Source organism: Xiphophorus maculatus, chromosome 19 (assembly GCF_002775205.1).
Source record: "Xiphophorus maculatus strain JP 163 A chromosome 19, X_maculatus-5.0-male, whole genome shotgun sequence".
Taxonomy (NCBI): Eukaryota; Metazoa; Chordata; class Actinopteri; order Cyprinodontiformes; family Poeciliidae; genus Xiphophorus; species Xiphophorus maculatus.
In genome coordinates, this window is record NC_036461.1 from 15,468,159 (window position 1) to 15,483,840 (window position 15,682).

Here is a 15,682-nt window from a genome sequence, read left to right on the forward strand (position 1 = left end):
GGCGACAAGTAATCAGTTTTCTGAGGAGAGTCAAAAACCTGAACCCTGCAAACAGACCGAGCTATAAAAATCGATTTTTAAGAGTTTGTTTCTAAATAAAAAAATTAAAAAGCTTTCCATTCGAAATCGGAATTTGAATTTTATTTGTCTTATTGTAAGAAAGACAGGCCTTTAAATTATTAAGGCATGTTAGGGGGTTTTTTAAATAAGAAAAACAACATAATTTTTTTTCCATTAAAACCAATAATGCCATTTGGTAAGCATACCCTAAATGGTACCAATATTCAGGATTGAAAATAGTAACCAGGTGCTACTTATAAAATGTAATATTATTAGCAATTTTTTGCTCTGGACAATAGTGGAAAGACATCAGCAAGGAATTTAGAGAAGCAGCCGTTGCTGAGGATTTCCAAACTATTTGCAATCTATTATTGACCATAGAGAAAGATTAGTAAATGGAAAACATTTTATCTGCCAGTCTTCCCAGTAATGCACAATGCAGAAATTCAATGCAAGATCAGACCATGCCATGTAGAAAGGAAAAACCTTCATCTCAGACTCTACAGGCCTCAGCTGGCATCCCCAATGCTAACATCCATAACAGAAAAGTAAGAAAAAGAATGAACATGTGTGGCTTGTTTGTAAAGCAGTGAATTAGAAAATCTTGTCTTTGTAAGAGGAAAAATGCCAGCAAGGCCTAGAAAAAATGTTCTTTGGACAGATGGGGCCAATTTGACCATAATGCACAAGGCCATAGAAAATCACAGCAAATGTCAGTCACAGTAGCAGATCGGTGATGATTTGGTCTTATTTTTCAGCCACAGGATCCCCTTACAGCCCTGAAGTTGACCATGTAACATTTAGAATATAAAATGTTGCAGCTCATAATAGTAAATCTAAAAAAAAGCCTGAACAAACACTGCTTATTTGCAAAGGGTTTCCAGATGATCTAAAATCAAAATGGCAGCACATCTGAGATTTGCAAAGCGACTGCGTAACTTTGAAAACAGTCGATGCATCGCAAACAAAATACGAGAGAAATGTTGTTAAAAATAATAAACAGATATTAAAGAATGGCTGAAAACTGATCAGAAGACTTCCCGGTACATCCAGTTGGGCTGGAAGGTCCAGGTTATTCCAGACAGACGGATGGACCGGCTGTTCAAGCTGCAGTCCTTAGAAGATTGTGACTGAGAAGCACAGATCAATAGAGTAATTTCCAGCAGTCTGGGGAATTATCCAGCTCACTGCCCACCGATACCATGCAAACTAAAGACACACATTCACACACACACTCCCCATGTCCTAAAGCCAGCAGCCTCTACACACTGAATCGATTTATATTTTTACAGGAGATTGACTGAGAGAATTTAGCCCATCTTCAGATGACTGAAAGCTGTCTGCTTCATGCTATTTCAGCCCTGACTCCCACCTCGCCCTTTCGTCTCATGATGTGATCTGACTCCTTTAGGTGTGCATTGGTGTTGCACTAAGATAAAGATTTTCTCAATCTTCTTGCAGCAGAAGAAACATCACCATCATGTCATTGGTGATGTGGTAGAAAACCTCCAGATAAAGGTTGAATTTTAGGCACAAACGATGTGAAGCATTCAGTGGCTTACAGAAGCTTCATACCTGTTGAATCGTATCATTTTGTCAAATTAAAACCACAAACTTCAAACTATTTCATGAGGACTTTCTATGAAAGAAGTCATATTTAAAGGAACCACCTGCAGAACTAAGAGAAACTGTGTTTTGCTTCACTGGAGATTCCTCTAAATCAGGGGTGTCAAACTCCAGTCCTCAAGGCCCAGTGTCCTGCAACTTTTAGCTGTGCCTCTGCTGCACCACACCTGAATAGAATAATGAGGTCAATAGCAAGGCTCTGGAGAACTGATCTACACAAGGAGGAGGTAATTAAGCCATTTCATTCCAGTGTTTTGTACCTGTGGCACATCTAAAAACTGCAGGACAGCGGCCCTTGAGGCCTGGAGTTTGACGCCTGTGCTCTAAAGCAGCTTTTCCCAATTCCGGTCCTCAGGCCTCCCTGCTCTGCATGTTTTAGATGTGCCTCTATTCCAGAGCAGCTGATTCAAATGATTGCATGACCATCAAGTGCTGCAGAAACCTGTTGATCACCCATATATTCAATCGAGGTGTGTAGCAGAAGGGAAACACCTAAAACATGCAGGGCAGGGAGGCCTGAGGACCGGAATTGGGAAACGCCGCTCTAAAGCATTGTTCTCTCAGTCATCCTCAGATAATAAACTTCTGATCCAAAGACGAAGAACTGGATCTGGCCAGATTAAATTAACATTTTGAGAGACGGGGGATCAAAAACCCAGCGGTCATTTTAACTGAGCTTCAGAGATCTGATGTGGAGACAGGAATGCAGGCCTCCACTGATTTTGGCTTTATGGTGGAGGCACATTCAACATTTATTTTATTTTAATTTAAAATCTTGCATTCACTCTGTCAATATGTGACACTGAGTGTAGAATAATGCATGATTGGTGTTTCCACATCCTGACCAGCAGTGGTACTCTGAATCAGATAGTTTACAGAATTTTAAGGGATAATATAGATTTTTTTCGATGCTGAAAAACTCATATTGTGATTCACAAATCACTCTGCTGTTATCATATTTCCATTCCTCATTTACTTTGAATTAATACAATAAAAACATTCCTTTGTTGTAGGTGTGTAAGAAAATAATTATTTGTAAGTCTTGGAATATTATTTGAATGTTTTTGTCATTGTTGAAATAATGTTTACTGCCTACCATGCAAACATTTGATCAGTAAAGTTAGCATTGAATCTGGTCAGAGGCAAACAGCTAACTGTAGCTGAAATCTAAGCCCAAAGTTTTTCATGAATAAATGTTTTGATATGTAAAATAATTTATTTTAAAGCTATTTTGCCACTATTAAAGTCAGATATTTTAAGATTTGCAACTTCAGCTACAGAAAAATAGGCGTTGCAAAGCTCTTTCAAAAGATTCTTTACATTGTTTTTGATTGCTTGTGCTTTCTCAGATCACCAGAACAAATGTGTTAAAATTTGGTTTTAAAAGTTCACATTTTAATACTCTTAAGAAATTTCCAGTGCAGTTTTCCCAGGATATGAGGAAGAAGATTCTGTGATCCAATGAAATATTATGCTTGGAGAAAACCTGCTTGGTGGTAGCATCATGCTGAGTTTTGTTTTTTATTTTTATTTTAAATAAATTATTTTTCTCCCTGAAGTGGCTCAGTTTAGGTGCAGGAGGAATACCTCTGCTCAGATCCCTAAACCTATCCTGAAAATGGGTTTCAATAATAAACTGAGAGGTTTGTCTTTCCCCTCATCCTCCTGCAAGAAAAGCTCCAATCTAAATTAATCTCCCACTTCAACAGGCTGAAGAAGATTGAACTCCTCCACTTCAGGCAGAGACATCAACGATTTTTTTAAAGGACATTGGAAAAATAAGAATAAGAATTTTTTTTGGAAATAGCTGAAAATAATTTCTGAAATCTAATTTTATATGCAGGCATAAAAAAAAAGAGTTGTAGAGTCTCATCTTTTAGAAATATGGGCTCACATATTTCTGTATTTTGAAAAATACTGTTAGTGTCGTATGGTTCTTTCTTTTCAACTTTATACTTGATCATGCTTGTTCTCAACTGCTTTTTAAAAATTTATTAATTTACTTTCAATATTTTAGAGGTTTAATTAGTTGTTTACTGCGGGACTCTTTTCCTCCATCCTCATCTCTCTCTACCTCTATTCCCCAGGCGGCCCTATACTTCCAGGCACCGACCCACGTCTGGCCGGGTTGCAGAGCTCCTGGCCCGGCCCGCAGAGGGGCCCCAAAGCCCGGAGGGCTGGATGACGGACAAGAAGCGCCGATCTCTTTCCGATCTCTTATCAGCTACAGCAGATTCTCGGGGGACTCATTCAGGAGGAAAGCAATGCCCACGGTGTTGTCACACATCAGCGGCACAGAAACGGTCATTAGTGGTATTAAAAGAGATAAGATCGGGATCCGAGTCCCATGGGAGCCGTTTCTATTTGCACACTGAACTACACAAAGAATTGGTTCCGTTTTTTCTCTTGATTGGTAGCAGGCAAGCCCAAAACCTTGGAACAGCTCCCAATGGTAAGACGGGCAAAATAAAACCAGTATGGTCATAAAACACCCCGGGAAAAGACATGAATAGGAAAAGAAAGCGCAGTGAATGACAAATTAGACGCATGAGTGAGAACTCAATGCAGGAAACGTGAATAACAGCAGAACATCCGCCAAGTTGAACACAGCCCCCATTAAATCTGTTACTTATCTTACTCAGTATTCTTGTTTAAGTCTACCCTGAAAATTTCGAGTCAAAAAGCAAAATCAGAAGCAAAACAATGATTTTAAATTATATATTTGCTCCAGAAACAACAATTTTAAATTTATATCTATTTTGGTAATACAATTCTAATTACATGGACGCCTTACACTCGTTGATTGACAATGATTATGGCTTACAGCTAAGTCGTGTTCTTCAAAATACTACAACAGCAATAATAATAAAAATGTTTTTTTTATTTCACATAAGTTACACTCAGCATAATTATAGGGGAAGATTGTTGACTTTATCAGGCAGAAAGTTGTTGACATCCTTAACAAGGAGGGTCTACAACATAAGGTAATGGCTAAACAAGCTAGCAGTTTTAAAGGTGCTTTAATTACTATAAAGTTGAGTGGAAGGAAAAACTGTGGTTAAGAAGAGAAGGCACCAGCTATATGGATGAGCAGCAATATGGGGAGTGAAACAGTTTGGTGGAGATTTGCAAGCTGATTGGCTGTAGTTGGCACTTCAAGAGCGACCATACACACACATGCGCGCGCATACACACACAAAACTGTTGCAGTGTTTGTGTTGATCATCTCCTGAACCAGATGTGTTACTGGACGTTTGTCAAATGGTTTAAAGTCTTCTTTATAGAAAATTTTGCAATCCAGCCAACTGAAGTCCAGACTAAAGTTTCCACAGGCTCAGATGATTTTATGGTGCCATGTCATCTCTTGGTGTTGCTCCACTTTATTTTACTGTCCAAAGTAATTCACGCTTTCTCCTTCTGACAAGTCCTTTGGACATGGTGATGTCATTTTCAGCAGGATTTGGTACATCATGCCCAGGATTCCAAAAGTATCAATACCAGATTAATCAATATCATATCGCCGTGATAGATTGGCCATGAAACTCACCTGACCGAAACGCTACAGATAATTTACGCAGTATTGGGAAGAGGAAGAGGGAAACCAGAGCCACCATCAGCTCAGCCGCAGATTTTCTTCAGACTGACATTTTTGTTTTAAATAATCTCATTGGTCTTATGTAATATTATTTTTTTCTCTAAATTATCAGAAATCACTGTCCCGAAATGTCAAAAAGTTGCGTTTTCTATCCGACATGTTTATTTATTTATATATTTGAATCATTTAAACACCTTTATGACTCACTGATGTTAGTATGGGGTGAAAAATCCCTTTAATTCATTCTCTAAAGCTAGATATATGACGCTGTCTCCAAAGTTTGAACTAATTAGTGACAGAAAAACATTGTTTTCTCGCTCTCTCTCGTGCGCTCATCCAACCTGCGCGCGCCTCTCCATCCCTCCCTCTCTTCACTTCAAAGCTGCACTTCAAAGTCAGCCTCCACACACGAGCTGTTCTTTCGCAACATCCTCGCCATCATCACGATGCCTCGAGGATTCTTGGTAAAGCGGAACCGCCGAGGTTCGGCGACGTACCGCGCACGAAGCGACGGCACCGGCACACCTGAAGCGCCCAGCTGTGACCGGAGTCGCGCGCAGGCTGAGAGCTACGGTTCAGTGGGACTCTTGAATCACCGTCCAGGTGGAGCATCGCTGGAACTCCGCGAGGATCCGGGTAGGGAGGCGTGGAGTCCCCACGTGGAGCCCGCGGTGGAGGCGGAAGCTGACCGGCGCGCACAGTTACCGGAGACCGAGGTGGACGTTTTGAGTGTGGACGGTGACTTCCCCTGTTTCTACCCACCTCCACCTCCACACGAACCGAGCATAAACAAGTCCTGTAGTCCAGTCAAACCAGTGGGAACGAGGCTGCTGGAGCAGCACGTGGAGAGCGAACAGCAGCCGTGCTCCCCGGTACCGGACCTACCGGACCTGCCGTTCCTGGTGAGCGCCGCGCCGACCTCCGTGTCCGCTTCCATCGAGAGGCTGCTCGCAAGCGGCGGCGGCAGCAGCAGCAACAACCGTCTCCACGCGCAGTCCTATGGTCACAACGACCCGAATCTGGCTCACGTGCACTTGTTCCCGTCTCTGACCCTGATGGGTCAAGAGAACGCCACAAGAAAGCGCTCGTACCTTGATTCGGACCACCAGAACAAACTCAGCACTAAGCAGACGAAGAAACCCAAACCGAACCGGAGACAGAACTTCGAGGATGAGGTCACCACGTCTCCGGTTCTGGGTCTGCGCATCAAGAAGGAGAGTCCGGAGCTGAGGAGGTCTGCTCCCACCGGGACTCAGCCCCTCGGAGAGTTTATCTGCCAGCTCTGTAAGGAGGAGTACCCCGACCCCTTCTCCCTCGCGCAGCACAAATGCTCCCGCATAGTGCGCGTGGAGTACCGCTGCCCCGAGTGCGACAAGGTCTTCAGCTGTCCCGCCAACCTGGCCTCCCACCGGCGCTGGCACAAACCACGTCCGGTAAACAACCAGGGCATAGAAGGTCACGCGAACCGGACCCAGCCGCTAAAGGAGGCACGAGCCTTCGTCACGCACGAGCGGCAGCCGGTGGACTTGGAGGGAAAGGAGAATGAGTTGCTGCGCGCGCACACCAATCAGCACCTGGACAGCTCCCGCGTGCTGCTGCTCCACGGTCGGACCCGAGACACTCCCGATTCCTCCTCCACTCACTACCGGAACCCGGACCTGCAGCAGCACGTGAGAGCCGCGGACAGCCCTCCGTCCGGACTCCTGCGTCTGACCCCGGGCGAGCAGCAGCAGCAGCAGCCGCTGACCTTCGTCCGGTCCTTAGTGGAGGAGGAACTGTACGAGTGCCGCTACTGCGGGAAGAAGTTCCGCCGGCAGGCTTACTTGAAGAAACACCTGGCCGCGCACGAGATGACAGCGCGCGCTTCACCAACCCCATCGTCCTACAGCCAAGCGCGCGACACCGGCAGTGTCCAGAGCGGCCAGGTGTTCCTGTGTCACCTGTGTGGCGCGCGGTTCCCGTCGGTGGAAATCCGGGACAAGCACCGCGTGTGGCACGCGATGAGGGACGAGCTGCTGGCGGAAACGCTGGGGGGAGCGCTGGCAGCGGACGGGTTCCACGCGCACAGAGAGGAGGGCAGCGGCAGGGAGCGCGAGCAGCAACAGATCTTCACGTGCAAGTACTGTTCGTCCACGTTCTTCAGCTCCCCTGGGCTCACGAGACACATCAACAAGTCTCACCCCACCGAGAATCGGCAGGTGATGCTGCTGCAGATGACAGTACGACCATAAAAAATGATCAGACGGATCGATTATCAATGACAGGAGCCAAACTTAAATGTAGATTTTGTTTTGTGTATTCGGACTAAGCTGTCCCTGTGCCTTTAATTTAAAACTTAATTCCGTTTTTCTGATTAACAAGGTAAACAAAAGTAATCTTCAATTATATATCCTGTAATGAATGCAAGGCATTAAAATCCACGTGGAGAAATTTAAATGGAGTTGAGGGTCGCTGTCTTTGGTGCTGAAACAGCCAATAAACCGGTATGGACTCTGAAGCAATTCCTTATTAAGCTCAGAAAAAAAAAAATACGGTAACGTGTTTTGATAAAGTTTCAGCTCTATGATATTTTCATACAGAAACAAAGCATTCAATGTAACAACAGATTGCTACATAATTCATATCAGTATTGATTTTAAAAATGACTATGGAGTTAGAAATACAACCGAAGCTCCTAGAAGCCTGTACAGATCTATTTTAATATGTTCTACGTTCACTGTGTAACTGATTCCAAGCTACTGTCAATAAACATATTGATGATCACCTTTTTTTTTGTCACATCAATAAACATTCAGGAACCACAGGTACAAATCCTTTATTGTTTAAGTCCATTGTTGCACATTGACACTTTATTTTGTGTTTGAAACAGCTACACTGTTTACAGGTTTGCTGAGTTTGCGAGCATGTGTGTGTGCTGAAAACATGCAGTTAGTGCTGAAATGCAGTTTCTTTTTACATCAGTAGTTACAAACATCTGCCAACATGTGGACATCCAGAGCCTACAGAGGCGGCGGGTAATTCAACTTAAATGTGACTTTCTTCCTCATCTCGCAGAAGAAACATTTGTTTTATTTTATTTTGGCTTATGCTTATCAGGTTTTAAACTGAGTATTGTTAAATTATTTTCCAGGAAATTGATTAAGAAAGGGACAAATTAATAGATGATGAGCATGCAGACATGGGCAGATTTAAGTGCTGGGACGGCACAGAATTCATAACAACAAATTGTATTTTGACCTCTAAAAATAATTTAAAGGGACCAGCACTCAGCTTAACTCTAAAACACAAAGGAAACATTTAGTCGGTCTTATTAAAGAATGGCATTTTATCAAAAAAAAAAAAAAAAGTACAGTCCCTTTCCTTTCATTTATTTCTTCATCTATTTTTATAAAAATATATGTCTGAGACTGCAAAAAGAAAACTAAACTAATACTGGGCAATGGATATGTGAAGGGAAACCAAAGTAACATTTTCTCCAAATCAGCCCATCTAATTTGATCTGGAGATTTGTGAAGTCTCTAAACAGAGAGCGGATTAATGCTAAAATATACTGTACATATTCTAAAATGACGATTCCACCTCTTCTCATCTTTGGCTCTCAGTCTGGTTTTTGTTGTCTTTTCCATCAGGACCCATTTAGCAACAAGTGAAATGCTGGAGTTGTAAAACCTGACACCAGCTGAAGTCTGTGGAAAGAAAGTCAAACCAGAGAGACCCTCCGCCTAATTAACAATGTGAACTAAACGGGCTCATTTCCAAATTTCCAGAGGATGAAGTGCAAACTGATGAAGAAAAACGCTCTAGTTAAATGTAACATTCTGTAGTGTTGACCCATGTTTTTATTTATAGCAAACACATGCTCTGAGGTTAAACCACAGTTTTGGCTTTGGCAGCTTTTCTTGTAATCTTATTTACACAACAAGCTTCGTCACACTGTACAGACTCTCATAGATATCCACGTATCTAATATATATATATATGTATATATATATATTTATACTCGTAAAGATATACAGAATACATATTTATAGTCAAAGAAGCAAAAAAAAAGAAGCAATCTTGTTTTTGGAGGGACAAATAAAAATACAGCATTTGACAATTTTGTTTGAGTGAAAGCACAATTTACATAAAAAAAGACAAAACAAATGCAATGAATATCAGTGCTTGTCCACAGTTGACAGCATGACCTAGGTTGTGATTTCTGAACCTTTCTATCTTCCACAAATATGTCTGTATTCGATAAGAAAAACACTTTCTCCTGCAGCTAGCTGCAAATATACTGATGTGTTTGCTCTGACGTTTTATCCAACCAAATGTCCTCTCTAGCATTGCTTGCAGAGCAGTGTATGATGTGGCACAGTTAATTTTTAATACGGTTTTGCAGTCTTGGTAACACAGGTGTTTGATAACTTCCTCACATGGCACGTGTTGGTGTGATCTAATACTGCACAGCTTAAGTTTTTCAGCAGCATTGGAGTGAGTGTTTTATGAAAGCAAAGCTGCAGATTTACACAGTGAGATTATACCAGATGTATATTTGTAAGTGCGTGCGTGTTCAGTGCAGGAAAAACAGCCATTGTTCACCCCTGATGGATGTGAGATGCGACACTAAGCTATATCCGTGAGGATGAAGTGATCAACTGGAGAGACTCAAGTCTTATTGGCGGATCCAGAGGACCGCCGCAGCTTCATCGACATGCGGGTCTTGCTAGTTCGAGGAGACATGGGGGACGGCGAGTCGATCCCGGCCTCCCCAAGAGCTGGACTTTCTCCCCGAAGCATCTCTAAGCAGGAGCCTGAGGAGTTGGGGGAGGAAGAGGAGAAGTTTGATGCAAGGGTAGGTGAGGCGAGCGGGGGGAAGGGTGGATGAGCAGAAACAGGATAAGGGGAGAACAAGAAAATTACATCTTATCCCAAAAAAAGGTAGACTGAGGCAGACTGCAGAGATTCTCAGTCAAACTAATCCAACAGACAAAGGACGCAAAACGACTCACAGACAGGCAGCTACCAGACAGACAAACTTAACTACAGCAGAGGCTCTGGAAGCTCAATGTCATTTTGTATCTTTGTTCCCTAAATCCCTAAGACATGCTGACAGAAAGAAAAATACCATGAAGGAGCTCACCAGTCTGCATTTTTACTACAGAAGTACTTTATTAACAATAAATGGCCAATGAATTTTACTGATGCTAATTTGCTCAACTACTTGCAGCTTTTGGGGTTTAGTTACAAAAACATTAAAATGCTGTCAGACTACAGTTTTTATCTCCAGTTCATACCATTCACAGCCAGCATGAAGGACCTTCTGCTTTAAGCCTCTGCTCTTCTCCCTCTGCTGGTTTAAGCTGTCAACAGGTTTAGGGACCATAAGATACAAAACGCTATGCTCTTCCGAAGAGAAGAGGGGAGAAAAATGGAAAAGAGAAACGCTGACAGGAAAGGGAAGTAAGGAAAAGTAAAGTGAAGGAGGGGAAAGTAAGTTACATCAAATAAAGTACATAAAGAAAAATAAGGTGAGGAAAAATTAAATAGGGCAAAGTAGGTTAAGTTAAAGTTAAGGGAAGAAAAGGAAATTATGTAAAGCAACATAAGGGAAAGAAAGCAAAAGAAGGAAGGGAAAAGAAAATGAAAGCAAGAAAAATAAAGTAAAGTAGGTTAAAATATAATTCAAATTGAGTAACATAAGGTAAAAAACAGAAGAGAAAAATGGAGGAAAAATTAAATGAGTGGAAGAACATAAATAAAGTAGGAGGATTATAAGAATTGGGATAAAAGCAAATGACAGGCATGGATCACAATGTGGAATGAAGGGAAAAAGAAGGACAAGTGCAGACAGGAAGTGTGGGAAAGATGTAATTCAGGGAAACAAAGGAGGTAAAGTAAGAAAAACATAAACAGAGATACAGAAAATATGAAAGAAGGAAGGAATTTTGAGAGAGGAGAAAGAAAATACACAAAAATGAATGAATGACAAGAAAAAGAAACAGAAGTATATGTAGTAAAGAATCTGAAAACATTTAACAAAGGAGGACAAAACACAGACCAACAACCTGTTTTACTATTATGACACAAAAACCTGATTTATTTCAACTTTACGTTACGAGTAAAACATGATCAATACAGCGTTAGTTCAAAGTTCACATTCAGACAGCTTGTGTATGAGTGGAGGGCTGCTTACCCGCACTAACGTGAGTGAGTGAGTGAGTGAGTGAGTGAGTGAGTGAGTGAGTGAGTGAGTGAGTGAGTGAGTGAGTGAGATAGAGAGAGCGCAAGAGCAGTGTGACATCACATAAAAACCAGGAGGACAGGAGCAAACAGCAAGGTTAGAGGTCAAGATTCACCAGGTCAGAGTGATGCCTCAGGTTAACAGAACAACCATGAAAATCACCAAGCCACTGAACAAAGAGGAGGGCTTAAAATGTCTCATCATTACAGGAGGAAGTCTCACTTTCACTTCAGAGCAGTTTGGTGTCTAATATGGATCAAGTTCGAATCTGAATCCATGGAGCAAACATTAGCAGAAGTTATGGCAACATCAAACTACCCGGGTAGCAGAAAGTGAAACCTCCTTTTGAAGAGACAGAGACCGCCGTTATTAACATGCAGACCTGCATACAATTTCAAAAACACACAGGAAGAAACGGCAAAAAAACACAACGTGGTGGAGGAGTCGAAGAGAGAAACGTTAGGCTGGAATGTCAGAGGGACGAGCGAACCAGAGAAAAGCTTTTCAATCACGTAACCAGGCTTACCTTTTAGCTATACAGTGAGACAAAACGATCTAAAGGAAAGAGGGGAACAGAAAGAAAACAAAACAAAAAAAAGAAAAAAATGAAGGAGGAAAAAAAATATAACAGCATAAAAGAATAAAAAATAATAAATAGAATTGGTGAAATTAAACAAACAAAAACAGAAGAAGAGAAGATCGTCACTTTACTGCTAGGGGAGGGGCACTGCAGGTTAACTCAAAAGAACAGAAAGACAAAGACGTTTTTCAAAGCACAGGATCTTTAATGTCCAGATGTTGTTCACAAACTTATGATTTTGTGTAATATCTGGACTTATACATCAAAAGTCGAAATGTAAAGTGCCTGATCCTGTGCCCTGAAGTTTGCAACTGAAGCAAAGTACTGACAAACCAACACTGAGCAAATTACATCTGATTATGGAGCACATATTTCAGGGGAGCGAGACACAGGTGAACTGGGTTATGCCAGATGTAATTCAGCCTTAAAGTAGGTTGATTAAGATTATCTTGGTAAAAAGAAATATTGATGCTTTAAACAGATTAGAAGGTAAAACGAGGAGCAGGAAGATATTTAGAAAACCCCACACACAATCACACATTTAACACTGAAACAGAAATACTACACTAAAACACGCCTGCATAATAAAGTTGCACCACTTTAAGATAAATGTAACTTCCTGTTATTGATACGACGAATGGCCTACATGCAGAAGTCACTGTGAATAATTACAATTAAATGAGCGTCTTAGGACAAAGCAAAAGTTTAATGTTTTGCTAAAAATCAGTGAATCAGTGTAAAGATTCACAGAAGAGTCACATATGATTCCCACGTGTGTGGCTGGCATCTCTATTGCCGATCAGATGTTGCCTAACTCCTCAGAGATGCTCTGGAGAGAGAAAAAGGCCGAGCGCCGCTTTGAATTGAAAACTGTGGCTGGGATTCAGACTGTGAGCTGCCAGGCTGTGGGAAGGGGAAGCGCTCTACTTCGGAAAAATTAGTAATCCAACATAAGTGGGGACATTCTGATCCCAAAACGGAAGAAGTTTTATAATAACAAACAAAAATCAGTTCACTGAATTGTTTCACAAACGCTGAGGGGGAAAGGTGAGAAACACTGAAGAGTTAAAATGTCGCCTGACTGGGTTTCTGGTCTTACCTGTGTCGGAGGGCGGGTGAGTGCAGGGAGCTGGGCTGTAGACTCGAGCAGCGTAATCCTCAAACATGGTTGGCTCCTGGTGGTGCTGCACAATGGTTTCTAGATATCGGGCTCGCTCCTCATAGCTGAGGTCGAAGTCAAGGCTAAACTTCACCAAAACGTTGTCAAGTAAGAGAAGCCAAAATTATATTTTTCTCCTAATCTTTTTTTGCTGGAGTTGGAGGATTTTGGTAACAATAGAAATAGGATCAGCTAAAATAAAGCAAAATTTTTTTTTTAGTACAGTAAGGAATGCAAGTTGTAAATATGTACATTCATTAAATTAAGAGGCAAAATTATAAATTCATGATGTACACAAGCCAATACATACAATAAAATAAGATAAAAGAAATTCCCTTTAATGGGTGTATTCGAAACATGTACAATCTTGCAAATTAACGTGAATAACAAAAACCCCAAACCCCCCAATATGTCACAAAGAACAAATTTAAGAACCTGCAGGAGCTCATGCAGAAAACAGAGCATGAACTACTTAAAAGGTTTTATTGGGCCAATTTAAACTTAAGAAAAATCCCATTACAAAGATACATTTATATAACATAATTTATAATTTGCTTATTTAAAAATTGTTTAATCAAATGAAATCAAATATACTATACTAGCAGATCATAAAATTAATTTTAAAAAGAGAATCAAAGCAGTATAATTGACTAAAAACTAGTTTAAAGAATGAATAAAAGTAAATGTTGTCATAATTTCATTTAAAATCACCAAGAGCCTATAAAATCAAATATTTTACATAAAAGAATTTGGTAATTTTGTAGTTTATGAGCTTGCATAAAATAAAATTTTATATCCTTAACAGCTGATTGCTTTGTCTCTAAACTGCAACTACAAGAAGTAACTAATGTATAACTACCTTTTTTGTAAACAAATTTATGTAATGACTAAAAACGACATTGACTGCAAAAAAGCAAAACACGTTAAATGAAAACAAGAATTCCAAGAAAATAGTTTTCATCTTATACTAATGAATTCTATGAAGAAAAATTCCCATGTGAACGAGAAAATCAAAACTCCAAAACCAAAATGAAATAAACAAAATAAGACATAAGCATGAGCACTTCGATCGCTCTCTGTCACACTGAGCAGCTCAGAAAGCGGCTCTGGTTTAAGCAGTGATCTGTGTGAATGAAAGGCAGAACTTCAACTGTCCACCCATTAGAGATAACCTCATTGATACAATGACATCTGCCCTCTCTTCTTTAGTTTGACTCATACATCCAACCATAATGACACACACACACACACACGCCCCCCGACCAGCCCCCGTCATCCACCAATCTAGTCCAATAGCATTACCATTTACTCATTGAGCTCCAATAACTAGGGGTTTTCAATGGGAGCGTGTTTTTGCGTCTGTGTGCCTGCGTTTGATAAAATCGCCTGCATGTGTGTACGTAAGTGCATGGGTTAATGTCTGAGTGTGTGATGGGATTAGGCCAATGAATCTTCAGAATGAAATCTGTGTGTTTGTGCCTCGCGAAACGGGGCAGCCATCTGTAATAGCGCCCATGGGTTTTCTATTGGGTTAGAGAGCTGGTCTATGGGACACAAGGAGAAAGATTCAGGTCTAATGGTAACTGATTCGGTTAGGGACGATGGTAATAACAATATGGCTCCTTTAAAGTGCAGTCGGCCGGATCGAGGAGAAAGAAGCAAAGGAGGAAACTCGGGTAAACTTTGAGGAGAGTAATCGGGACATCGAGGAGTTTTTTTCCCCCCATTATTCACAAGAAATGATTGTTTCTAAAACACTTTTCAACTCTTTATCCCTACAAAACGTGAGGTGCAAACAAAGTGAGATTATGACGGTGGAAGAGAAGTTGCAAAAAGACAACGGGAGACAGGAAGAAGAGGGGTGAGAATCCTGCAGCGAGTGGCAGAGAAGGTGAGAAAGGAGGGCAATATTTAAGTAACAATAAGGGAACAACAAAGCGAGTATGTGAATGGACGTCATCCGGAGGGAGCCGAGCGAAGAGCAGCAGGTGAATGCAAAGCGTGAATCCACCGTCTCTCACCCCGAGTCGCCATGCGATCACACCGTTTGCCTTTTCCTGCTTCCCTCGCTCCCCTGCGTTGCACTTGTTCCCCCCTTCCAGTCAGTGTGAGAGAGGTGGATGAAACGCAATTAGGGGCAAGCAAACCACACCTAATCATCTTCATATCAAGTTTTAATAACATGTTTAGCAGCAGGGATAGTGAAAATAGGAGGTTTTGTGATGGCTGCAGCGTTTTTTTGAAAAGGTGAAAAGGTTTAAAGGACACCTGCTGGAAAGAAAGAGGTCTGGAGAGATGGGGAAACAGAGCACGAACAAGGAGGAAAACATACAGAAACGCGGTGCCACTGCTGAGATAAATGACAAGAACATCACTTTACTTTTCTGCAACCTGACTCATCCAGCCTCCTCGATCCTTCTTTGTTCATCTCAGCGA

At 41.4% G+C, this 15,682-nt stretch overlaps 2 protein-coding genes across 8 annotated transcripts in view; one reads left to right on the top strand and one right to left on the bottom strand.

Annotated features, from left to right (window-relative positions):
* Nucleotides 1–5,690: 5,690 nt before the first annotated feature.
* Nucleotides 5,691–8,084, top strand: insm2 (INSM transcriptional repressor 2). Its single transcript, XM_005817190.2, has one exon. The coding sequence runs from the start codon at nucleotides 5,728–5,730 to the stop codon at nucleotides 7,510–7,512; it is 1,785 nt and encodes a 594-aa protein (XP_005817247.1). The 5' UTR covers nucleotides 5,691–5,727; the 3' UTR covers nucleotides 7,513–8,084.
* The window catches only part of ralgapa1 (Ral GTPase activating protein catalytic alpha subunit 1), a 62,846-nt gene continuing 55,244 nt past the window's right edge, over nucleotides 8,081–15,682 (bottom strand). For 6 of the 7 annotated variants that reach the window (XM_023353104.1, XM_023353109.1, XM_023353108.1 and 3 more), the window contains 2 exons: nucleotides 13,187–13,311; nucleotides 8,081–10,077 (listed from right to left, as the gene is read on the bottom strand). In XM_023353104.1, coding sequence (XP_023208872.1) covers nucleotides 9,932–10,077; nucleotides 13,187–13,311 — 271 coding nt within the window. In that variant the 3' untranslated portion in view covers nucleotides 8,081–9,931. Of the gene's footprint in view, nucleotides 10,078–12,033; nucleotides 12,063–13,186; nucleotides 13,312–15,682 lie in introns of all 7 variants that reach the window. The other variant, XM_023353105.1, reaches the window with a different exon arrangement.